The following is a 25,915-nucleotide window of genomic DNA, read 5'->3' as shown; positions in this document are numbered from 1 at the left end:
GACAGCGTCGCAGAGGAAGCGGACCGGCCGAGGGGAGGCGTCCGAGGCATAGATCCCGTCAACAGCGGGGCCAAGAAGGAAACATTCAACCGAAAGGTGCCGGCAGAGGGGCACCGGGGGTCCGCAGGGGAGCTTGAGCGTCCGACTCATGAGTTCGGCTCAGGCCATGGTCTCAAGGTCGTGGGATTGAGCCCCGTGTTGGGCTCCACGCTCCATGCAGAGCCCGCTTCTCCCTCTGTTCCCCTGCCTCCTCTCACGCACCCGCTCTTTCTCTCAAATGATGAATAAAATCGTAAAACACACCCAGGTGCGAGGAGGTGTCGGCAGGAGAACGGGAACAGGGCCGTGAGGACAGACTTGCAGCGGCTCCATGGCAAGTCCGACCCCGTGGACGTGAGGGCCTCGGATAAAAGACGGATGGTGGGACCGCAGGAACCCGCAGTCCCAACCCCAGGGCGCGTGGAAGGAGCTACAGCCCCATGTGGTCAAAGCCCAGGTCCGTGTCCTGTGCCACGGTGACCGCGGGACCCGACTGCTCCCAGTCACCAGACCCATGACCCTCGGAACCGGCTGGGTGCCGTACGGCTGACTGAGCACCAGACTGGGGAGGGAACCGAGGGACTGACCCTCCTGGCACAGACGAGCCCCGCACGCACTCTGCCCAGACAGAAGCGGGAGCGCCCAGTGCGCGACGCTTCCCCTGACATTCTAGAACAGGCCGGCATGTCCAGACGGACAGAGCCGCTGGGAGGCCGCCGGGGTGGGCAGTGACCACGCTCTGCCACCACAGCCAAGACACGGACAGGCGCCTTTCACACCCACTGCACGGAGGTAGACTGAGACCCCGGGAACAGACAGAGCAGGAAACCCTGGGGTCCTCGGGCTGGAGGGTTACTCGTGACATATGACGGGCTCTGTCCTGTCCCCGAGACAGGAGATGCTGAGGACCGGGGAACCAGGGAGGCCACCGCTGGAGGCTCTCAGGGACGAGCCCCAGACTGCAGCTGGAGTGCACAGCCGAGCCCCCTGCCCTCAGGGCCGGCACCGCCCCTGCCGGGCTGGAGCACTGCCTTCAAAGGGAGGGAACCCCCACCCTCACCAGACCAGGGACGAACAGCCCCACTCCTCCCCGGGCCCTCCCAGCCTTGGGGCTGAGCTCCGGCAGTGTGGACGTCCTGACCCAGGCCAGGAAGCAGGGAGGGCGGCTTGGGGTTGGGATTCGCAGAACAAACCTTGCCTTCCCGTTCTCTGCGAGACCCCCAAGCCGGAAGCGGGGCTACAGGTGGGCGCGGCCCCCGACAGGCAGGGGGCTGGGGTGCGGGGATGGACAGCCGCGGGATGGCACGGCACCGGCCTCACGGGTGGCGCTGAGCAGGCTGGTCCAGGACACAGCACACACTCTCTGTCCTTCCGGAGCCACGGGGGTCACCTGCAGCTTCTGCTCCCGGCAGGCGGAACCGGGAACAGACATGGGGCGCGAGCCAGGACCCCATGCCGTGTCGGCGTCGGGCACACGGGCTGACCCCCGGGGAGCTGGCCGGGCCCCCGAGGGAGCAGAAGCAAGGCCGGGTGGGGCCACTGCGCACCTCGGACAGTGGCCCACGGGGGTCCCCTCCCGGGAGCGAGCGGGGCCCAGTGGAAGTGCCCGGCTCGGGGCCTTGGTCTCTGACATCCACAGGTACGGGAGGAGGGGCTGAGCCTGTGGCAGAAGGTGCCACAGGAGCCCTGACGGGGGGGGGGGGGGGGGGGGGCCAGTGGTGCGGAAAGTGGCCGCCCCAGCCAGACCCGCCCCACCTGCAGCGGTGGCACAAGGACGCCCTCCCAGGGCACCCTCGGTGGGCTCAATCTCCCACCCCTAAGCGACACTCCCGCCCATCCTGCCTCAGGGTGACCCCCAGCCAAGATTAATTACTCGTTCGAGGCCCTGTTCGCTGTCTCTCTCCCTGTCTGGGCCACCACTGCTCCCGGCCCGTGGGTGCACATGTGCCCAAGGAGAGTGGCAAGGGTGGCCGGTGGGAGCAGACCCCGCGCCTCTGTACCACACCACCAACCCCCACCGCCGAGAGGGGCAGCCTCCTCCACTCACTCCCCTGGCTCAAAGCTGGGGCAGAGGCTTCCTAGGTCCCCAGGAGATCCCGCTCCAAGCCAGGGGCTGTGGAGAGACGGGAAGGAGCCTGACCCACCCTACCGATGCCCCCCGCCCCCGCTCGGCACCCTCCTGGTCACTCAGTGCTAAGAGCAGCAACTCCGAACAACCCCGGTGTCCTGGGGGACGAGGAAGTCAGCTGTGGTGTCCCCGCCCGGTGGACGAGGAGCCCAGGGGACACAGGACACACAGGCCCTGCGGGAACACGGCGGGGCCACTGAGGGACGGTCCCCTAACTTCATCTGCCGTGTTCAATTCCTTCATTTCCAGAACAGGAGGCTCGGGGTGCGGGAGCTGGTCGTGACAAGGTGGAGGGTGGACATGGGGGCACCTGTGGGCTCCCACACTTTCCTGCACAGACAGTGCTGGCCCAGAGACCCTGGGAGGTCGCCCGGGCCCAGCTCTCCTTGGACAGGTGGGGAAATGGGCTGGGAAGAGGTTCCAGGGCGCGCCTTGGAACATCCCGGTGCCCTCAGCTCAACAGCCTGCCCAACCCGAATCCGGGCGCCAGACTGAGGGCAGCGACTGCCCAGCCGCCCAAGGGGCTGTGAGGATGTCCCCCAACCCGACCAAGCAGGCGCGCAGAGGGAGCCTGGGGTGCGGGCAGGCATCCTCTGAGGGCAGCCCCCCCCGCCTGCTTACCCCCACGGCCCCCGCCCCACCGCCCTCTTCCCAGCTCACCCGGCGCCCGGCGATGCCAGCGACGTCACTGCCAATAACCTAGATTTTAACCAAGAACTCCCCCCACTGCCCCACTTATGGTCTCACCGAGGAGAAAACCCAGACTGTAGCACCCTAGGCCGGCCCCAGGCTCTGCCCGCCGAGGCCTCCTGTCCTCTCCCGTTTCCCATCCTGCCTCCAACACCCCCAGGGAGGAGGCGACAAGGGGCTCCTTGGATGAGTGACCCCCGCAGGCCCACGGCCCTGGGCCAGGCCTGTACCCCAGCATCTTGTCTTCGGGGGAGGTTTCGGGGGGATGCTGGTGGGAAAGCCGGGTCACGGTCAAGGCAGAGGAGCAGTCCAGGGCAGCTCGGCCTCCAACCCCCGGCCTGCCCTTCCCATGGCACCATTCCCTGGTTCCTTGGAAAACCCAAGCACAGAGGCAGGCCGCTACAGTCCAGCTGAGAGGAAGGTCCCAGACTCATTTCCGCAATCCCAAAACCTCACCCTCTCCCTCAGCACCCCACTCCGGCCAAGGCCCGTGGCCACACACTGGAGGGAGACGTCTGGAGACTGGGGTCCTCTCCTGGCTCCATGGTGTCTCACGGTGGCCACCAGTGGACAGTCCCTGCCCCTGGACCCTTGGCAGATTCCGGCTCCCTCCGGCTGAGGCTGGGGCTCCACGCGGCCCTTCCCCGGCCCCCAGAGTGGCTGTCAGCGTGGGCAGAGGGAACTACACATGGGACAGGTTCCCAGAGGCCCCCTAAGGCCCGAGCCCAGAGCCGGCATCCTGGTACCAGGACACCAAGCCCCTCCCTCTGCAACTCCAAGGAAGAACCACGCCCAGATCAACGCGGTCCTTGCAGTCCTGTCCTGTGGAAGCTACTTAACTACCACCACGCGCATTCAAACGACGTCATGAGCCCAATGGAAAAACCCTCCACCCACAGCCCTGAGGAGGGCAGGCGGGTGCCCCCGGCAGAGCCTCCCTGCTCCCCACAGAGGGCGCCGACTTGGCCAGACCCCCTCCCCCCCGTCCGTCCTCGGCTGCTCTCGGGGAGAGGCCGTCCCAAGGTTCCCAGCAGGTCGGATTGGCCAGTTCCAGGCTGGATGTGGAGTAGATGGGGACAGGGGGCAGCACCCACCCCATCAGGGCACCAGGACGCAGGGCACCAGAGGGGAGGGAAGTCAACACACTGTCCCTCAGGCCCCAGCTCTGGGACGTCACTTCCCGCCAGCACCACGTGTCCAGAGCCGATCCACCGGGCACGGGCCCTGCATGCAAATGAGCAGGCAGCGGGCCCAGGCACACAGCCAGTTTTCGGGGAACACGGAAGGCAGGTGGACACCCGATCCGGGGCCCCAACTCCCGGACCCTCTGCCCAGCGGACCCCAAACAGTCTCCAGGAACCGGGACGTAGTATGTTATGCCACATCCAGTCAGGCACCCCCGGAACACAGGCCCCCAGTGGGCGACCCCCCAAATACTCAGTTCAACAAGCTCTTTCCAGCCTGTCCCTTGGGGCTGGACCCCGAGAGGCAGCAGCACAGAAGCCAGATACAGGGGAGTCTCTGGCCTCCCTGAGTCCCAGGGAAGGGCTGAGGTCAAAGGTCAGGCAGATGGGGCCCCACTGGGTCACTAAGGCCTTGAGCAGGTCAGTCGCACGATACCCCATGAGCCCTCGGGCAGGTCCCTGGGCCACTGAGGTCCTCCCTGTCCTCTCATGAGCCCCAGGCTGTGACTTCCGGGGGGAGGTTTCACCCAACGTCAGGCGTCCGGTCCTCAGCCTCGGCTGGGGACTGTCCCCTGCCCTCCCCTGGCACGGCGGCCACCCCGAGCGCTCATGACCAGAGGTCAGCCCCACCTCGGTGCCCGCGCGGGGCCCAGAGGAGCACCCGCCCCCACTGACGGGCGGCGGCGGGTGGGGCACAGACCGGGCCCCCACCGCGTGGTACCTGCGTAGCTGCCGGCGGCCTTGATGTACATCTGGCCAAACTGCTCCTCCGCGATCGTGTCGTAGGCCTCGTCGTCCTCCTCGTCCTCCTCGTTGTGGTAAGAGGTGGGGCTGTCCGTGGTGGGCAGGCTGCTGGCCCCCGGGCTGGTCCGCTCTCCCTGGGAGTAGGGCACCTGCTGGATGCTGGGGATGAGGGTGGCCAGGCTGGGCACCCCGTAGTAGGACACCCGGGGCAGCTTGAGCGGGGCTGCGCCCGCCACCGTGGCGCCCGCCGCCACCGTCGTGCCATCCCGGGGCCCCGTCTCCAGCGGGCGCTTGGGGGCCAGGCCCGGGCCGGCGGCCGGCGGCAGCTCCGTGGCTTCGTGCTTCACGCGGGTCAGCAGCGGGATGGGCACGGAGGGGGACACGACGTAGGGGGGGGCTGCGGGGGCGGCCGGCTGCAGCTGGGTGCAGGGGCTCTGGGGCTCCGAGCTGGCGTCCTCGATCATGGCGGTCTGTGAGTCACAGTGGGGCGAGCTCACCTTGAACATGAGGTCCGTGCCGCGCTCCACGATGTGCTGGATCTGCAGGAACCCGGCCGTGTACATGACCACGAGCTGCTCGCTGGCCGCCATGGTCAGCCTGCCCGTGTAGCAGAAGGACAGGATCTGCTGGAAGCAGGCGGGCGGCACGGTGCCCGGCAGCTCGAAGGCGCTCTTGCTGTTGCCGCTGAACAGGTCCCGGAAGTAGAGGCTGCTGGCGGCCAGGACGGCCCGGTGGGCCTTGAAAGCCTGGCCTTTGACCACGATGGACACATCACAGTAGAGGCCCAGCAGGCGCTGCTCGTTGAGGCAGCCGAGCACGGTGTTCCCGAAGTTGGGGATCTCGATGTGCAGCACCTGCGACATGGTGGGCCGGCGGGGGGGGGCTCGCCTCACACTCAGCGCGGGAGCGCCCGAGGGGGGCACATCTGCAGGGAGACAGGGCGCAGGGACACCTGGTCAGGCTGCTGGACAGCCAGGGCTCACCCCAACAGGCCCGCGACAACTCCCCTCCCACCCCTCCCACCCCACCCCCCCCGTCCCTCCTCCTTGCCCACCCCAGGCCCTGCAGCAGGGCCCTCCCCAGCAGACAGAGGGCCCAGGGGAGGTCCTGGGGAAGAGCTCCTCACAAGCGGGACCCTGGCTGGGCCAGCACCCCACGGGACTCAGAGCTGCACAGCCACATTCCAGCGGGGGGGTGCCCCCGACACCTTGTGCAGCTCCCAGAGCCCACCCCCAGGACAGCGCTAGAGCCCTCGGGCAGGAACGCCCCGTCTTAGAAGTCAGGAACAGCAGACAGCAGAGGAGGCCTGCACTCCGGGGGAACAGAGAGGACAGGGAGGACAGAACACGGATCAGGGCACAGCCAGCCACGGAGGCTAGGAGGGGTGAGGGCGGCGGGTCCCGTCTGCAAGCTCTTCTCCCCGGGAAAAAGTTAGCAGCAAAGGGCCCCACACAGCCCTTCCCCTGGGGGGGCCGGAACCCAAACCAAGCGGGTCCTGCAAGGGGGTATTTTGGTTTCTCATTTGTTTTCCTCCTCTTCCCCTGGAGGTGCCGCACAGAGGTCCCAAGGGGGGAGCCCACGTCCCCCTGCGAGGAGGGCCAGGGTGGGGCGCCCAGGGAAGTGAGCCGAAGCTGGAAGTCAGGCGCGCCACCGCCGCCCCTCCCCCGGACCATCTCCCCAGGCCACTGCACCGCGGGGACGCACCACAGCTGGACCACCACTGGGGAGCCTGGCGCAGCCCCACCTGCCCGCCCTCCCAGTCCCCCGGCTCCCCACACCGGCCAATCCCGGCTGGTCAGCCCCAGCCCAGGTGACTAAAGGGGTCAGGGGGAGACGGGGGAGGGGCCGGCAAGGGCTCGCCGGGTGCCCCAGGGGCTGGGGACGGGGCAACCTCCGGGAGGTTGATTGATCTGATGCCGGATTCACGGGTGGGGGGGGCTGGGGACGGCCGGCCGGGGGAGGAGGCGCCGGCCCAACTCCGTACAGCGGCGCCCGCACAAAGGGCCGCTCTGTCCCGTGGGAGGAAAGTGCAGGCGGCCGCGGAGGCGCCCGGGGCAAGGGGAGGGCGGAGCGCCAGACCCCGGCGACAGGAGTTGGGCAGATGGGCGGCTGCTGGGGGAGGGCCCGCAGCGCCCCCGCCACAGAGAAGTTGCCGGCAGGCCGTGGCACCGGCCCGCGGGGGAGACCTACCTTGGGCGGCAGCCGCAGGGGGCCCGGCACTGCCCGCTCAGCCTGGCAGGGGCAGGCTCGCCAGCTGCTCCGGGAATGCAGCAAACGGAGCGGGAGCCCTTGGGGTGGGGAGGGCGCGCGGAGCCGGGAGAGGAGGAGGAGGAGGAGGAGGAGGAGGAGGAGGAGGAGGAGGAGGGAGGGAGCAGGGCAGGGAGTCTGGGCGCTGGGCTCGGCCGCAGCTCAGCTGCACCCAGCCCGGCTCCCGGGGCAGCGCACAGCATCTAAATGCAGCGGCCGGATGCAGACGGACATTCGGGCGGCTCTCCGGAATGAATGCCGCCTTTGATTTGGGAGCCCAGTAAATGCCAGCTCCAGCCCCGGCTTTCAAAACAGTGGAGTGCTGGTGCCACAGGAATGCACGCTCCGGGTGTTGGTACAAGACAGACTTTGATGACTCACCGCAATGCAAACAAAGATGGCAGAAATACTGTACTGTACGCGGAGGGCTCCGCGGTGCCACGGTAACTGAGCGCCCAGATTTATGGTGCAGCTCTGCATGCGAATTACCCAGTCAGCCGCCGCGCTGCCATCCAGGACGACCGAGTGTCAAAGCATTTAAACTATTCCAAACAGTCTGCGGGCCCCGTCAGAGCCGCCAACTCCGCCAGGGCGGGCGGGGGCGGGGCGGACCAGGGCTGGGGGCATGAGAGTGGGGGAGGGGGGCAGGACAACAAGGGGACCGGGCACAGGGGGACAGGGGACAAGAGGGAGGGGGATGAGGGGGATGGAGGCAGGGGGACAGGGCACAAGTTGGGTAAGGAACAAGGGGGTGGAGGGGTGGGAGAATGGGGGACAGGGGCGCAGGGGATGGGGGACAAGGGGGACGAAGGAGAACAGGGGGGATGGGGGACCAAGAGGGTGGGAGAAGGGGGCGGGACAGGAGGAGGGGGACGGGGTACAAGAGGGTAGGGGATGTGGGGGATGGAGGCAGGGCATGGGACAAGTTGGTAGAGGGACAAGGGGGTAGAGGGATGTCAGGATGGGGGGACGAGGGGGTAGGGGCAGGAGGAGGAAGGGCGGGAGGACAAAGGGGGTGATGGGTATGGAGGGCGGGGGTCGAGGGACACGGAGGACGGAAGGGGATGGGGCGGACAAGGGGATGAGGGCACGGGGACAAGGGGGACCAGAGGGCATGGGGGGCGAGGGGGCGGGTGGAACAGGGCAGGAACTGGATGAGGGCAGGGACCCCGGGAGTGGAGGTGGTGAGAAGGTGAGAAGATGAGAAAGGAGGTGAAGAAGGAGGAGAGGAGGCCCAGCGCCCCGCAGCGACCCACAGTGCCCTGCTCCACCTCCCCTCTCCCTGGGGTCCCCGGGGCAGCAGCCCCAAACAGGGCAGACCAGCCCCCATCCCACTCACCCAGGAGTCACCCTGCCCCCCAAGCCCTGAGGTGGATCTCGTCAAGACTTGTGAGTGCAGTTGGGGGGGGCACAGACCTTGCAGATGGGCAGGACCTAACCCCGCACCCCCATCCCCCACAGGTGGGCAAAGTCACCATCAGTGATGGGAGGGGACGGGATGGGACGGGATGGTGGGAAGGAGGCCAGGCTGCCACGCAGGGCCCGTGGCCTCCCCCCAGCCCCCGCTCCCCGGCCTCGCTCCGGAGGGAAGGCTGCGTCGAGCGCGTTGCCTCCGCCGGTCCCGTTCTGGGCTCACACCACCTGTAACCCACCAGCCTCGGTGTCCCCTCTTGCCAACCGTGGTCCTGGGCAGAGGGGCAGGGATGACGCTGGCGGTGGCTGCGGTGTGGGGGGGGGGGGGGCTGCCAGCCCAACACCCTGGTGGGCGCGGCCGGGAGGGGCCGGCAGGGGGTGGTGGGCAGCAGCGCTCCCACAGGCCAGTGGCATCCGGAGAAAGAAAGGGCCATCTGGTGCCTCCCCATTCACAAGGCAGCACAGGGAGAAATCCAGGTGTGGGGAAGCACCCCCGGGCAGCTCTGGGCCTCCCACGGCACGGCACGGAGGCCTACCCTGGGGGGAGGGCGACAAGCCGTGCGATGGCAGCAACGGTCCCCACTCACTGCTCTGGGGACCCGGGGGCCAGCCGGGGGACATGGGGGCCCAGCCCTCAGCCCCCCACACCCCCGCCCCATGACTGAGCGAGTACAAACCCCAGCCCCCCCTTGCCTCTACCTAGATGAAGTCTGGCGGCCGGGCGGGCTTCAGGCCACACGCCCCTCACAGCCTGGTCCCCACTGCCCTGGTCCTGGGGGACGGCCACTCGGTACCCTGGGCACCAACAGCCCCGAGCGGGCATTCACGTGGATGCTCGAGTCCGCACAACCCCAGGGTGGGGGCTGTGGGGGGCGGCCTTGCCAGCCCGCTTGATCCAGACCCAGAAGGACCGACCCAGGGAAGCCCCAACGAGAAGCCCTGTCAGGCTCCAGACTGGGTACAGGCTCCTTCTCCTGGGGCCCAGGAGAGGCCCAACGGCCCCCAGATGAGGTGGGGAGTGGGGACACAGCCCCCCTCCCCACATGCCACCTAGCCACAAAGGAAGGCCCACTAGGCCACAGGCAGAGCAGACCTGGGGAAACAGGACACCCAGAGGCCAAAAACCGGGTAGAACCCCTGCTGGGGAGGGGAGGGGAGGGGAGGGGAGGGGAGGGGGGGCCAACCTTGGCCTGGGGGCAGGACTCAGGCCCCTGGGCCCCAGGACACAGCCGTACTCCCTGACACAGACCTGCCTACTTCAGGACTCTGCCTCTTCGTCACCTCCTCAGAGAAGCCTGTCAGGTGCCGCTCTCGAGCTGAGCGAGGCCAAGGGGACCTGCTCAGTGCCTGGTGGATGTTTGTTTAGCCAATGCTGGGCACGCCCGGGAGGGAGCCCCCCGCGTGGCCCCTTCACAGACCCGCAGCTCCCGCTGCCAGGAATCTCCCGGAAAGCCAGGGAGGCTCCCCTGGGCCAGACCAGGGCTCTGGTGCTGAGGGGGGGGCCCCAGGCTGGCAGGGGCGGACAGAGGCCAGCACCGGGCACCAGTTCCTAGAGGGTCCCAACTGCCTGGGGCCGGGCAGGACAGTGACCAGGTGCACGACTGAGAGCAAGGGACAGCGTGAGGCCCTCAGAGCCAGTCCCTTCACACGGCAGGTCCTGCCTGGTCAGCAGGGCTGGAATCTCGGGTCCCAGCAGGACGACAAGCCCCTGTGCCAGCCCCGCCCGACCATGCTGTGTCCTTGTCCCGCGGCCTCAAGCAAATGGGGCCCCACCTGGGAAGCTCGTCTGGGAAGTGGGGGCCAGGGTTACCCTGGACGGTCACCACAGGGCGGAGGGTGTTAGCAAACGGCACCGCGAGGACGCAGACCCGCTGTGACCTGGAGGGGAGGCGGCAGTGGAGGTGGGTGTCTCCCCCTCCACCGCCCTCCCCGCCCCCAGCCCCGAGCCCAGGACGGCAGGCGCCAGAGCCGGCCCATTGTTCCCTGGGAAGGTGATGAGGCCTTCTGGTCTCTGGGGAGAGAGGCCCGTGGAGGTGTTGCCTGTGTGTCCTCAAGCCACCTGCAGGCCGGAGCTGCTGCCCCACAGCCCGGCACCCCCCCACGAGCCCCGGGCCGCTGGTGTTAGATTCTTTCTTAGAAGCCCTGGCTGGGATGCAAACAAAGCTGAACTTTAGGAGAAAAGAATAAAATAAAGGCTTGGTTTACGTGCCCAGAACCCTGAAAGCAGGACAGGCCGCAGCCGACCGGCGCACGGTGGCCAGAGAGGAGGGCCCCGGGACCTGAGAGGGCTGAGGGCAGCGGGGTCCCCCCCACTCTTCCCTGTGCGGCGGGGCCCAGCTCTACCAAGAACACCTGCCCCTTCTATGCCTCAGTTTCCCCATCTCCCTGCTTCCCAAGCAACGCGCATTCGGTACCCCCAACAGCAGGAGTCACTACGCCCGCGGGCATCTGGAAGGTTCTGAAGAGCCGGGAACACCAGATCTCTCCAATCGTTCTGGCCATCTTTAAAACCACTGTGCCACTGAACCCTCCCCCCTCATGACGCCCTGCAGAATGGAACCCACTTTGGGAAATCCCAGAGCCAGAGTCCAGGCCCTGCAGCTGAGCCAGCCCCAGGGGCCCCCACCCCATGCAGACCTCCCCCAGAATGAGGAAACATGAGTAATGGGGGGGGGTCTCCTCTCACACACCCCTCCCTCAGGGAGAGCCAGGATCTAGGACCTGGGGTCACAGTCGTCAACCAAAGCCCCTCCCAGCCCCCCAAGCGCAGCGCCGCCTGCCGGTGGATGGTGGACGAGGGAAGGAGCGTGCGGAGAAGCGGGTGGGCCACGGGTCCCCAGAGCTGCAGACAGGCTCCCAGACAGGCCCCCCGACAGGCCCAACAGGCCCCCCGACAGGCCCGAGGCCCTAGGGAGGATGCAGGTAGGGTACGGATTCTTGGGGTGTGGCCAGGCAGAGACCAGCCACACTGGGCTCTAACAGGTGCCAGGAGCACGCCAAGGACTTCCCTTTGGGGTCCGGAGGACCAGAGGAGGATGGACAGTCCAAGAGGAGGGGCCTCCTACCCAGGCCCCCACCGAGACACAGCCCCAAGGTCTGCAGGTAGGTCCTGGCCAGACGTCCTCAAAAGCCCTACAGGACCCCGGCCCGCCACCCCTCACCCTCCCGGCCCTGCCCTCCATCCCAAGGAGCCCCCTCACCCACAGCAGAGGAATGTACCGTCTATCTTTTTCAGGATCACCACCAGAGAGGAGAGGAGAGGCAAGGTAATTGGCATTAAATACAATCATCGCGCAGGGTTTAACTTTTCCCATCTCGTAAGAGACCCGGGCCTGCGCAAACGGGGGCCCGTGCACGGCGGCGGGGAGGGAGGCAGGCAGGCACACCAGGACAAGTGGAACCCATCCCTGCCTCCCTGCCCCGCGGCGCCCCCCCATTCTGGGAGCAGCCAGCCACAAGGGCGCATCCTCCGAGTGCAGGTGCTCCTCGGAGACAGTGATGAGCACAAGCAGGGCAGGGCAGCGAGGAGGGTGAGGAGGGGTCGGCGGGGAGGCCAGCTCACTTTGGATGGAGGCCCGGGGGCCCGCGGAACCCTGGCCTCAGCGTTCCAGCTGACAGTGCGGGCTTGGTTCAGGCCTGCGGGAGCAGGGGGGGACGCAGTCCCCTCTGGGGTCGACGGGCCAGCTCTCTGGTTCTCCTCACCGCTGCCCAGCTCGGGGCGGGCCGGGTGCCCCCAGACCGGGCGAGGCCCCAGCCAGCTTAGGCCTCAGGTTTGCATTAAACTTTTAGTACATCATAAAACCAGGCTGCGCAGCCTCGGCCTCGCTAATGGAAGGGCCCGTTGTCACCCCTCCCGGACGGGGGCGAGCAGAAGCAGGCCCCCGGGGTGGGGTCTCCGCAGCCAGGAGCCAGTCCCGCACAGGCCCCCCACACACCCACTGTGCGCTCAGCCAGCTGCACCTGCGTCCCAGCCCCTGCTCTCCGGGTGGGTGCGGAGACGAGGGGACCGCGGCACCCACTGTGACCCTGCACAGGCCCGGCGGCCGGGACCCGCCCCTCTCCAGCTTCCCGCACCCGCACCCAGCCGGGGCAGGCGTCCGTGGTGGAGAGAGAGGGCAGACCAGCTCCGCCACAGAGGGGCAACTTGGCCCCCAGGGCAAGGGGCACACAGGCCCCTGGAAAGCTCAGCCTCCGTCTCAGACCACAGCCTGGACAGCATCAAGCCTCAGAGCCAGTTTTAACACACGTTTGCCTGGAACCATTTTTTTTCCCCAACAGAAAAGGGCAGCAAGCCAGAATCTGCAAATTCAAACATGTGCTTATCAATCCTTCCCCCTTGCCCCCCCAAGGAGAGAGCCACAGACACGGGGCTGGTGCTCAGAGAGACAGCACACGCCCGAGGACCCGGGGCGCCGGGCAGGCCACCAACGGCCACCAGAGCCACTTGGCAGGGCCAGGGGGCTGGGCTCAGGCTGGGAAGACACCCCTCGGTCGAGACCGCGGGTCCTGCCTCTCGACAGGCGTCCACGGCGCGGGCTCTGACACGGGTGCGGTCCAGTGGCGGGTGCGGCCCAGCGAGCCCGGCTCCACTGGGCTCCTTCCGCCGAGCCACCGCCCGCCACCAGCCCTCGCCCTCTCCGGTGTTTTGACTTCTGCGTGGGTGCGGGGTTGGGGGCCAAGAGCACGGCGTGCACGGTCCCTCGGGCCGGCGCACACGGGCCCCAGGGCGGCTGCGGAAGGCTTCCGGAAAAGGAAGCCGTGTTTTGAACGGAGCCCACGATCTCCCTCGCCGTGTTTGTAATTTCAGTGACATAAGCGGGAAGAGCGTGTCCCTCGGGCATAGTTTAGTAACTTAAAAAGCAGCTCCACGCGCCTGCGGACGGGCCGCCTCCTCCCTTATTGGCTGACACGGGGCCCCCCTTGCACCTCTGGCCCCGGGGACACTTGGGGGCTGCCCAGCCTGAGCTGGCCAGGCCCCCGGAGCTGGACCCCATCCTCAGCCCACGGGGCGCTCTCCCGGCCGCTGGCCCGTGGGGGGAGGTGAGGAGGGTCCCAGAGCAGCTGGGGGGCTGGGTGGGGGTCCCCGGCGGGCGGAGGCCGGGTGCCGCCTGGGGCCGGTCACCAACCCCTCACCCACAGGGACTCAGCGGAGCACCGGCCCCCACCCCCGTCCGTTAATATTCATAGCCCTTCCTCATCTGCATATCGTGCCATAAATAGTCGAGGTAAGACACAAAGCTCCCCGCATTTCTAATTATGCTTAAAAACCTAATGTAAATCAGACCGACACAGAAATACTAAATCAGCCACGGGGGGGTGTGATACGCAGAGCCGGGGGGCCACGACGCAGCAGCCCCCACCTGGGGGCTCCAGGCAAGCTGCCCACTGGTGACGGTGGCCCCCCTGACCTAGGGCTGGGCAGCACTGTCCCCAGCCTCTCCCCGGCCAACCTAAGCCTTGCTGGCTGTAAAGTGGGAGACAAGTGTGGGGTTGGGAGAGGCCTGCAGAAGCCCAGGGGCACCCCCCGGGCCGGCCAGGCTGCCTCAGCTTCTCCCTAAGGGGTTCCCAGCCACGCGCCTTCTTCCCTGCCCGAGGACCCCCAGCTACCCACCTGACGTGGCCGCCCGGCTCACGGAGGCCCCCGAGGCCCATGAGGGTGTACCCTGTGGGTCGGGGCTGTCTCCATCACCCTGTCCCCGTGTTTAACCCCTGGACACTCTGGCCCTCCTGCCTGCTCAGCTGGCCCGGCAGAGCACAGAGCCAGACAGGTGCCACCCCTGGGGTGACGCCCACTTGGGGGATGGAACCCCGGCCCCAGCGCTGAGCTACTGAAGGGCCGGGGATGGCCCAGCGGGTCTTCGAGTCCCGAGGAGGCGCCCGCTCTGGGTGGGCTTCGGCTCTGCCGTCTGGGCCCAGCCTCCGTCTGCGGGGAGACGCGGCACAGAGGCCTAGAGAACAGGAGGGTCTGGGCCAGGGAGGGGGACAGAGGCCACACCAGCTGTTCAAGGCCCAACACAGGGCCCACCTTCATGGGTGGACACCAAAGGGGCATCCAGGACCCAGTAGGCGGCACTGAGGGGCAGACCTCCGGTCCCCGCGGCCGGGCTGCAGCGGGCACGTGCGCAGCCCCGGGGCAAAGCGGCCAGCCGGGGAACACAGAGAAACCTCCGCCCGGCCGGCACCACCCCTCACCCACACCCCAAAAGCCCCCGGCTCTGCCTCCTGAGCAGCCCAGGCACCAGCTCGCTGCACAGCCCGGCCCCGTCCTGGCCCCCAGCCGCAGCCCAGAGCCAGCCCTGTCCAGGAGCAGGATGCTGGGGCTGGCGCAGCCCGGCTCCTCCTGGGTGCGGTGGCAGGACTACCTCGGGGGACCCGTGGGAGGCACGGGCCCAAGTGACACAGGGGTTGCCCCACGCTGCCTTCAGAGAAGACACAGAGATGCCTGCTGCCCGCATCTGCCTGGCATCACGCCCAGACCTATTTTTAAGCCCATTTACTAGAAATCCCACAAATTAAAGGAAATACGGATAATGCACTAAGAATCCTGGGGGCCGGATAAAAGCCGCACGTAATTGGGATCGTGCTGCAGTGTGAGGCTGGAAACCACAAACCCCGGGTCTCCCCGAGCCCTCGTGCGAGGCGGACGCGTCTTGCTGCGTGGGGGCGGGGGGTGGGGGGGCCTGCGCTCCACCCACGATCAGAGGCTTGGGCCGCGGCTCAAAGCCGGGGCCATAAAAGGTAATTACTGATATGAAAAGTAAAGACCATAAATACCAAACTTTACAGCCCGGGGAATGCTGCGTAGCGCCAGGGCCGTGGGCAGGACCTCGCTCCCCTCCCATCCGGGCTCACATCAGTCCCCACCCCCTGTGTCTCGTGGCTCCCGTGGCAAGCCGGCAGCTGGGGCTGCAGACACCCAGACCTCACAGAAGCGGCGGCACAGACGGCTGCCGAGCCGGCCGGTGTGTCCGGGAACGGAGGCCTCAGTGCTCACACCGGGAAGGGCAGGACCCCTGGGAGGGGCTGGACCCCCGCACGGGCTGGCCAGCCAACCCAAGGGGGTGAAAGGCCTTCTGTGCTGTCCCCGAGGGTCAGCCATGCCCGCTGGGCCCCCAGGCTGAGGCCCGGCCCACCCCTACCCACAGGCCCATCACACCTCGAGGACGGAAGTCGACACACAGGACCAAACAGCAACGGGACACGCCTGCGAGACCACGGAGGACGCTGCTGGGTGGGCACCACGCTCCCCGGAGACCCTCAGGGCCCAGAGGCCTGGCCTCACCACCCTCCGGACTCCGGGGCCCCGGCCCTGCCCGGCTCATCCCCCTGCCCGGCAGCGGCTATCTGGGCGTCCAGCCGTGGGAACCCGGCTATGGTCCGGCACCTTCACCGCGACCTCCCCCGCATACCGAAGCCCTCCTGGACCCGAACGCTGCCCGAGGGCCTGTGGATGGGGTCTGCACAGGCGGAAGGGGGCAGAGGAGGTGGGGACAGGTGCGCATGCGCGTGCAACACACCCGCTCCCCAGATCACGCTACTCATCCTGGATGTCAGAGTCGGGACGAGGCCCGCCGGTACCACGTTCTAGCACGGAGGCGGCCCCGCTCAGGGGCTGGGGGGCGGCCCTGGAATCCCATGGAGGTTGGGGCGGCCGCGGCCACCAACTCCCTGCCTGTCAAGGGTAGAGCGGATGGGTCAGGGCTCCTGCTGTCCCAGCAGCACCGGCCTGGCCACAGGCCACCTCCAGCCCCTCGAACCCACAGTGGACACCCGCTCCACGACGAGGCTTGGCCTGGTCCTGCAGGACACGAGGCTTCCCAGGTCTGGCCTTCTCCCTGGGGGGCCCTGGCCACTGAGGGGACAGCTGGGAATTCAGCCCCACGGAAGAAGCTGGAGGGCCAGGGAAGCTCCAAGACCGCAGAGGAAGGACCCTAGAGCGGCAGGATGGGGAACGGTGGATGGTGGGGACACGCTGCCCTCTGCCCGCCCGAGACCCGTGTGGCACCTGGAGCCAGCGGGTCGCCCCATGGAGACACCCGAGACCACCAGGTCGGAAAGGGCCGCGAGGCTCCGAGCAGGCAGGCCAGCAGGGGAGGGGAGCGGCTCAGGAGATAAGCATCAGGTCCCGATGGCTGGTACGCTGTTCCGAGAATGACCAAACACTTGGAGGTGAAGCAGATGTCCCCTCGCCATCACGGGGAAGCAGGGCCTCCCCCAAGACGGCTCCAAGATGACCACCATCTGGGAGGACACCCTCCGACTCACTGCCCCGCTAGGCTCCGTCAAGTTACACACCAGCACGTTCGTTTCTGTCCAGGAAAGACGCAAAGCTCTCTCCCTACAGGAAAAGACAGCCCCAAGGATGAGGGGTTTTGCTCTGCAGGACACTAACCTATGGGGTAAGGAGACCACCTGCTCGCCCCGTGCCTGCCTCCCAGGCAGCCTCCGGCCCTGCACGCCCCTCCCCCAGGGGCAACACACCTCCGCAGTGCTGTACCGGCCCCCGACTCTCATTCATACCTTATAAAACACAGCCACCAGTGGCCTCGCCTGCGGGGACAGCGCTGAGCCCCCCCATCTCCCAGAGGGAGCCCAAGCTATCTTTCTGCTTCTGCAGTTCCTTTCTTCCTCCAAGACCATTTCATCTCTGGTTGTTGGCCTCGTGGGTCTGCCCCCCTGAATCCTGTGTCACTCGGGGTTCGGGCCACGTCCTTTCTCCAGGGCAAGGACCAGGGAGGAGCGGTCACCAGGACTGAGGCTAGTCCGGGCTGCCCGTCCAGAGGCGCCCCCAGAGCTGTGAGCCAGTGAGCGGGTGGAGGCAGAGGTGCCTGAGGTCTGGCTTCCTGGTCTGAGCATGATGAGACTGTGCGGGGCGGACGAGGGGTCTCATCTGAGCTGCCCGTCATGTCTGTTCATCACTCAAGGCCACAGCTCAGGTCCACGGCAGCGAGAAACCGCTCTCTCTTGTCAGACAAGGAAAGGTGAGCTGCTCTCTGTTTACTTCTGACCCGTGGTTAACACTGCAGGTTCTCTGTGTCTAGACCCGAGATGAGCCCCTTCGCACACCAGGCTGGGATTTTTCCTAACTCTGATGGGTGTTCATGACTTACAGAGTCTCTTAAAGAAAGAGTTGTGTCTTCCTCCCACATTAGTAGATAGTAAACAATTTTATAAATCTAAAACCTTTAGAATTCGCCAAACATAAAGAAAAGGAACCTCAAATGTAAATGAGCTAGCATTTAAGGGGGAGGGGACCCTTTTCAGAGAATCAACCAGTTCGAAAAGTTATTTCCCTATAAAACTCCGAATCCCCACAATCCTTAACAAATCAGACCGTCTGATACCTTGAGGGGGTGGGGTGGGGGCGCTGATGTCTTTTCTTTGACTTAAAAATCCAGCACGCATTTTGTTCAAGATCTGGATGTGTTTTCTCACGAGGAAAGTGGCTAATCTGAATTTCCCAAAGTCCTTATTTCCCCTTATTTCCAAACTCCTTGTTGACCAACCAGAGAAGGTGGCATTACTCTAACACTATGCTCGAGACCACAAAGAAATAGAAAACTTATTGTCAACTCTACTAAATGATTCAAACGGATGCAAAAACTGGAATCAACACTGTGTTAGACTTCCAGTTCCGGGAAGATGGGGTCCTGGAGTGGGGCTCTGAAGTCTGTCAGGTCATTCGAACACCTGTCATCCACAGACACGGGGCTCATGAGCAACAGAAAGACACTCGGCGAAGTGGGAATCGGGGAGATGCCGTCAGCCTGAAGACAGCGCATACGGGAAAACCCACAACCGATACCACACTCATTAGAAGAATGGCTGCTTCGGCGAGGGTGTGGCGGAGCACAAGGAGGTCAACGCTGGAGGGCAGGGTCTAGCAGAGGCCGCTGGGCACGAAATGAAATAAAAACCGTTTGAAAGAAAAAAGTAAAACTATCTCTATTTGTAGAGGACATGATCTTGAAACAGAAAATTCTAAGGAAGCAACCAAAAACTACTAGGGCTGATAAACAAATCCAGCAAGGTTACAAGACAGATCAGTACAAAAAACTCAAAAACAATGTCTACACACTAGGAACAATCTGAACACGAATTTAGTAAATAATCCCACTTATAAGATCAAAAAACATAAAATACTTGGGGATAAATTTAACAGTAGTGTAAAAACTTACACTTTAAAAACTGCAGAATCCTGTCAAAAGAAACTGAAGCTCTAAAGAAGCGAGAAGACACCCCAGGGACTGGAAGAGCTAACGTCTGTTAAGGTGGCAGTGCCCCCCAAAACGACCCACAGATTCAGTGTGATCCTCACCAAAATCCCGGCGGATCTCGTCACAGAAATTAACAAACCCATCTTAAAATTCATATGGAAATAAAAGAAACCCAGAACAGCCAAAAGATTATTCAAAAAGAACAAAGTTGGAGCACTCACACCTCCCAATTTCAAGGCTTACTATGAAGCTACCGTAATCCAAACAGTGTGGTACCGACATGAGGACGTACCCACAGATCAGTGGAGTGAAAGGGAGAGTCCAGAATCCGACAACAAGGGGGCCAAGACCATTCAATAAGAAAAGAATAGTCTTTTCAAAATATGGTCCTGGGAAAACTGGACATCCACATGCAAGAGAATGAAGTCGGAGGGGCGCCGGGTGGCTCAGTCAGTTGGGCGTCCACCTTCAGCTGGGGTCATGGTCCCGGGGTCCTGGGATCGAGCCCCGTGTTGGGCTCCCTGCTCAGTGGGGAGCCTGCTTCTCCCTCTCCCTCTCCCTGCTGCTCCCCCTGCTTGTGCTTTCTCTTTCTCTGTCAAATAAAAAATCTTAAAAAAAAAAAAAAATGAAGTTGGGTCCTCACCTCACACCATACAAACATTAACTTAGAACAAATCAAAGATCAGAATGTAAGAGCTAAAACTATAGGACTCTTGAGAGAACATGCAGGGTAAATCTCTGTAACCCTGGGTCAGGCAACGGATTCTGAGATAAGAGCCCAGAAGCACAACAACACAAGAAAACCAGATAAACTCGACTTCATTAAGTTTAAAAACTTTTGTGCATCCAAGGACGCCATCGAGAAACTGAAAAGACAAAGAATGGGAGGGGATATCTGGAATCGTACTTCTGATAAGAAATCTGTATCTAGACTATAGGAAGAACCCCAACAACTCAATAATAAAAGGACAACCCAATTTAAAAATGGGCCAAGCATCGGTAACATTTCCCAAAGAAGACACACGAATGTCCAACACGCATGTGAAAAGATGCTCCACATCACGAACCATCAGGGAAACGCAAATCAAAACTGTAACGAGGGCACCCTTCACACCAGCTGAATGGCTATCGTCAGAAAGACAGATGAACGGTGTTGGTGAGGATGTGACGGGAACGGAAATGGGTGCAGCCAAATCTGGAGAACAATCTGGAAGCTCCTCAGAAGGTGAAGCATGGAGCTGCCGTATGCTGTACCCAGCCCCACTCCTAGGTATGACCGAGAGAAATTACAACAAAAGTCCGTGCAAAAACCGGTATATGAATAGCAGCGTCACTCGCAATCGCCGGAAGGTGGAAACAGCCCAAAGGTCCACCAACCAATGCGTGGATAAACTCTCGATGTGGCACCGCCACCCGATGGAGTATTATTCGTCCACAAAGAGGAATGAAGTAGTGATACGTGCTGCGTGAACATGAACCCCCAAAACATCACGCTAAGTACAAAAAGCCATGAAGGACTACGTTATTATATGGTTCCATCTATATGAATGTCTTGAACAGGCAACTTATAGACATAAAACAGGTCAGTGGGGATGCCTGTCAGTTAAGCCTCTGCCTTCAGTTCGGGTCATGATCCCAGGGTCCTGGGATCGAGTCCCTCATCAGGCTCTCTGCTTGGCCGGGAGCCTACTTCTCCCTCTGCCACTCCCCCTGCTGGTACACTGCCAAGTAAGTAAAATCTTTAAAAAACAAAACAGGGCTATGGCGCCTGGGTGGCTCAGTGGGTTAAAGCCTCTGCCTTCGACTCAGGTCATGATCTCAAGTCTGAGGATCGAGCCCCACATCGGGCTCTCTGCTCAGCAGGGAGCCTGATTCCTCCTCTCTCTGCCTGCCTCTCTGCCTGCTTGTGATCTCTGTCAAATAAATAAATAAAATCTTTTAAAAAAATAAAATTAAAACAAACAAACAAATCAGTGGTTGCCTAGAGCCAGAAGTGGCAAAAGATCAGGGAGGAAAAGAGGGAATAGGAGTGACAGCTAAAAGGTGTAGGGTTTCTTTCTGCATTGATGAAAATGTTCTAAAATTGACTGTGATGATGGTCACATAACTCTGAGTAAACACTGGATTGTGTACCTTATGGTTAAGTGTATGGTATGTGAATTATATCTTAATAAAGCTATCTTCTGAAAAGAAAAACATCACAGATACATCAAAACGGAATTTTAATGTCTAGGGGGCACAGAGAAACAAACAAAAGGACAAAACAAACGTGTCAAAAAGTCAAATGGTGGACTTAAGCCCTGGCATATTAGTAATTCTATCAAATAAAAATGGCATAATTATACCAATTAAAAGACAGAGATTGGCAGAATAATGGAAAAACAAGATCCAGTTATATGCTGTCTACAAGAAACTCACTTTCAAACATGATACAGGCCATTTGAAAAGAAAAAGACTGGAAAAGATAAACCATGCAAAAATAGTCAAAAGAAAACGGGTTGCTATATCAAATAAAGTAGATTTCAGCAAAGAAAATCATCAGAGACAAAGAAAGACAATTCACAAGGATCAAAGGGTTAATCCACCCAGAAGGCACAAAGATCCTTAATGTGTACAGACAACAGAACAGCTAAAAAAGAAACACAAATACATGATTATTTCTGGGGACTTCAACAACCCTCTCTCAACAACAGACAGTCCTAGATAGCAGATCAGCAAAGGCACAGAGAACCAAAGTCAACTAACAGGATGAGCACGTCACAGAGCCGCCCACCCAACAACAGCACAATACACACTCTTTTCAAGTGTCTGTGGAACCTACACCATGACGAGCAATATCCTGGGCCAAGAAACAAATCTCAAGAAATTTAAAAGAACCAAAATCACACCGTGTGTTCTCCCACAATAAAACCAAATTAGAAATGCATCGGCGGGGCACCTGAGTGGCTCAGTGGGTTAAGCCTCTGCCTTGAGCTCAGGTCATGATCTCAGGGTCCTGGGATCGAGCCCCACGTCGGGCTCTCTGCTCGGCGGGGAGCCTGCTTCCCTCACCCCCCGCCTCCTTCTTTGTCTACTTGTGATCTCTGTCAGTAAAATAAGTAAATAAAATATTTTAAAAATAAATAAAGAAAAAGAAAAAGAAATGCATCAGCAGAAACGTTAACAAGGAAATCTCCAGACATCTGGAAGAAGCAACACCTGTACCTCAAAGTCACCCACGTGTCGGAGGAAGTCTCAAGAGGTCAAGTGAAGAGGAGATACAACCTGTCAGAATGTGTGGAACACCAATCCAGAGCTGAAAGGAAAACGTATCGCACTCGTGCTTGCAGTAGAAAAAAGGGAAAATTTTGGGCGCCTGGGTGGCTCAGTGGGTTAAAGCCTCTGCCTTTCACTCGGGTCATGATCCCAGGGTCCTGGGGTCGAGCCCCACATCGGGCTCTCTGCTCAGCAGGGAGCCTGCTTCCTCCTTTCTCTCTGTCTGCCTCTCGGCCTACTTGTGATCTCTGTCTGTCAAATAAATAAATAAAATCTTTAAAAAAAAAAAAAAAAAAAGAAAAAAGGGAAAATTTCCAATCAATAATCTAAGCTCTCTCCTCAAGAACCTAGAATAATAAGCAAAATAAACTCCGAGGAAATAATAAGAGAGAAATCAACGAAATTGAAAATAAAAAAAAAAAATCAATGAAACAAGGAGTTGGTTCTTTTAAAAGGTCAATGAAATTGACAACCCTCCCACATGACCGACAAAGAAAAAGAGAGAGAGAAGACAGATTAATTACCGGTATCAGGAATGAAATGGGATATCACTACAGACCCCACAAACGTAAAAAGAATAATGACAATTTCACACACATAAACCCAACACCATAAATTAAATAACCAGTTCCTAAGAGGATAAAAACCTACCACAATTCACCTAACATGGAACACAACATTTGAATAGCCTTCTAACTATTAAGAAAAATGAATCTGTAATTTTAAAAATTGTCAAAAAAAGAAATCTCTAAGGCCAGACAGTTTCCCTGGGGAATTCCACCAAACATCAAAAGATAAATTAACGCTACTGGTACACAATCTTTTCAGAAAATAGAAAAGGAAGGAAGGAACACTTCCCAATTCATTTATGAAATGAGTATTACCCTGATACCAAGACCAGACAAAGATGGCACAAAGACAGAAAACTGCAAACCAATGTTCCTCATGATATAGATGCAAAATCCTTAACAAAATATGAACAAACAGAATTCAGTAATATATTTAAAAAGTTATATACCATGATCAAGTGGGATTTATTCCAGGGATGGATGCAAGGCTGATTCAATATTCTAGAATCAGTCAATGTAACCCACTATCACATGAACATAACATTCAATGCAGAAGAAGTATTTGACAATATTCAACATCCACCCGTGATAAAAACTCTCAGAGAACTTCCTCAACTTAACAGAAGAGAATCTACAAAAATCCTACAGTTGGTGCTTTCTCCTTAAGATGGAGAACATGGCAAGGATATCTGCCCTCACTACTCTTAACACAGCACAATACAGCAAGAAAATATACACAGATTGGAGAGGAAGAAATAAAGCTGTCCCTATTTGCTGATGGCTGGATTGTCTACATAGAAAATCCCAGGGAATCCACCAAAAAAACTCCTAGAACTAGTAAGTGGCTTTATCAGGGTTACAAGATAAAACATAAACAATTATATTTCTATATACTATTAATTTCCAAAAATTAAAAATACAATACTAACCTATGATCATTCCAAAAAATCTACATGTAACGGGTGCCTGGCTGGCTCCATCGGTAGAACATACGACACTTGATCTCGGGGTTCTAAGTTCCAGCCCCATGTAGGGAGTAGAGTTTTTAAAAAACACGACATGTAAATAAAAACAAAAGATGTACAGGACTCATATGCCGAAAACCTCAAAACGCCGATGGAAGAAACCTACATCTGAGTAAACAGAGAGCTATACCATATTCATGGATGGAAAGATTCTCCCCCAAAGAGTTCTCCCCAGATTGATAATACAGGTTTAACGACATCCCACCAAGCCTCCAGCACATTTTTTCATAGAAATAGACAAGATTAACCCAAAACGTTATCTGAAAAGGCAAAGGAACTAAATTTTTTAAAGATTTTACTTATTTATATGAGAGAGAGCGAGTACAAGCAGGGAGAGGTACAGGGATGCAAGGGGGAGGTGTAGGGACAGAGAGAGAGGGAGAAGCAGGCTCCCGACTGAGCAGGGAGCCTGATGCAGGACTCGATCCTAGGACCCCGTGATCATGCCCTGAGCTGAAGTCACACACTTAACCAACTGAGCCCCCCAAGAGCCCCCAAGAGACCTAAGACAATTTCTTTCTTTTTGTTTTTTTTTATTTATTTGACAGACAGAGATCTCAAGTAGTTGGAGAGGCAGGCAGAGAGAGAGAGAGGAGGAAGCAGGCTTCCCGCTGAGCAGAGAGCCCGATGCGGAGCTCAATCCCAGGACCCTGGGATCATGACCTGAGCCAAAGGCAGAGGCTTAACCCACTGAGCCACTCAGGCACCCCCCTAAGACAATTTCTAAGAAGAATTCAGTGGGAGGAACCAGGCCGCCTGATTTCAGGGCTTACCAGACAGCTACACTAACGAAGACAGTGCGAGATAGACAGAGACAGTGCGAGACAGAGAGAGATCAGGGAACAGGAGAACCCTGAAGACGACCCAGGAAGAAGCCCAACGAACCCTTGACAAAGATGCAAAAGCGAAGTCAGTGAGGGACAGCTAGCCTTTTTAGCAAATGGTGCGGGGCCAAGTGCACACCCAGAGGCAGACCAGATGAACCCTGACTTCACACCATGTACGAAACTAATCCAAAATGGACTGAGATCTGCATGTGACCGAAAACGAGAAAAAGGGACAGGGGAGGAACTCCAGAATCTAGGGCTAGACACAGCAAAAACTCGTAAACTTGGCTTTATCAAAATTTTAAACTTTTGCTCAGCCAAAGACCGTTAGGAAGATGAAAAGACCCAGCACGGGCTCATACGCCACCAAGGGTTAGTACACAGGCTACACATCTCGACAGGAAAACACAGTCCGCCTAAACATCGGCTGAAGACACGGAGACATTTCAGAGCACGGGACACACAGACCTCAGACAAGCGCGCGGAAGGTTTCACAGCCAACCGGAAACGCACATGAATGCCGCCACGAGACACACGACCAAACCACCAAATGCCGGTGAGGATGGAAGACGGATGGCTGACCGGAGAGACCGCGGTGGTCGCCGCCAGAGGCTAACAGGACCGGGGCTGGAGGGATCCCGTGCGACTCCTGGGGATGGTCAGCCAGATCCGATCCATATACCGTAAAATTCACCCACTCCTTTTTGTGATCAGATAACATTCCCATACAGGGTTACACAACATCCTTGTTTCTCTGTTCTGACCATTCCCAACGGCACGTCAATCTAGGAACATCTCAAAACACAAAGTTTAAAAGAAAAAAAAAAAAAGCAACTGTGTTGGTTTTTGGGGTGTCAGCATAAAATAGGATTCCAGAGTCATTGCTCCCTTCCACACCTCGGAGCACCACTCGTCCATACCATCCAGCCGTGTCCAGCCAGCTCCGCACGACCGAGACAGCGACCAGGAAGCAGGTGTTTCGGCTGACCTCACTCACCGCAGGTGCGATGGGCTCGTTCCTGGCCACTCTGATGAGGTGGGAAAGGCACTGGGACGGGGTGTGTGTGTGTGTGTGTGTGTGTGTGTGTGTGTGTGTGTGTGTGTCTCTGTGTGTGTGTGTGTGTGTGTGTGTGTGTGTGTCTGCCTGCACACGCACGCTCGCACGCTGGAGGGGCTCCCGGTGCTGGGACCAGTGCTGGGACACGGTGCACGACGGGCAGGTCCACGGCTCACCGCAGTCCCTTTGCCAGAGAGAAGGAAGTCACTGAGTCTGAAAGCGTCAGAGCACGGGACACCATGGGCCCAGATGCGGATGCAAGGACACTGAGCGGGGGCTTCTGTTGTCGGGGGAGAAGAGGCGTGTCATCCTACGTCAGACGTCTGCTTGTTCCAGAGTGTGAAAGGGACAGAGGACAAAATGCTTCAAACGGATAAACGGGGCACGGGAGGAGGTCGGCGGGAGGTGACCTTTCTTTCCCTTGCTTCGTGATGCCCGTCAGCAGCCACTGAAAAGAAGGCACGGAATACTAAAAGTTTGGCAAGTTTGCTCTGTCCTGGTGGATTATCACAGAACAGAA

The 25,915-nt window shown here is 60.0% G+C and overlaps 1 protein-coding gene across 3 annotated transcripts in view; it reads right to left on the bottom strand.

Moving 5' to 3' along the window:
- The window catches only part of NACC2 (NACC family member 2), a 64,121-nt gene that overhangs the window by 20,238 nt on the left and 17,968 nt on the right, over positions 1-25,915 (bottom strand). For 2 of the 3 annotated variants that reach the window (XM_046023856.1, XM_046023854.1), the window contains one exon: positions 4,763-5,710. In XM_046023856.1, coding sequence (XP_045879812.1) covers positions 4,763-5,648 — 886 coding nt within the window. In that variant the 5' untranslated portion in view covers positions 5,649-5,710. Of the gene's footprint in view, positions 1-4,762; positions 5,711-6,975; positions 7,585-25,915 lie in introns of those variants that run through there. The other variant, XM_046023855.1, reaches the window with a different exon arrangement.

Source organism: Meles meles, chromosome 11 (genome assembly GCF_922984935.1).
Source record: "Meles meles chromosome 11, mMelMel3.1 paternal haplotype, whole genome shotgun sequence".
NCBI classification, from domain to species: domain Eukaryota; kingdom Metazoa; phylum Chordata; class Mammalia; order Carnivora; family Mustelidae; genus Meles; species Meles meles.
The sequence above is the reverse complement of the archived record's forward strand: the minus strand, read 5'-3'. Positions and strand labels throughout refer to the sequence as shown.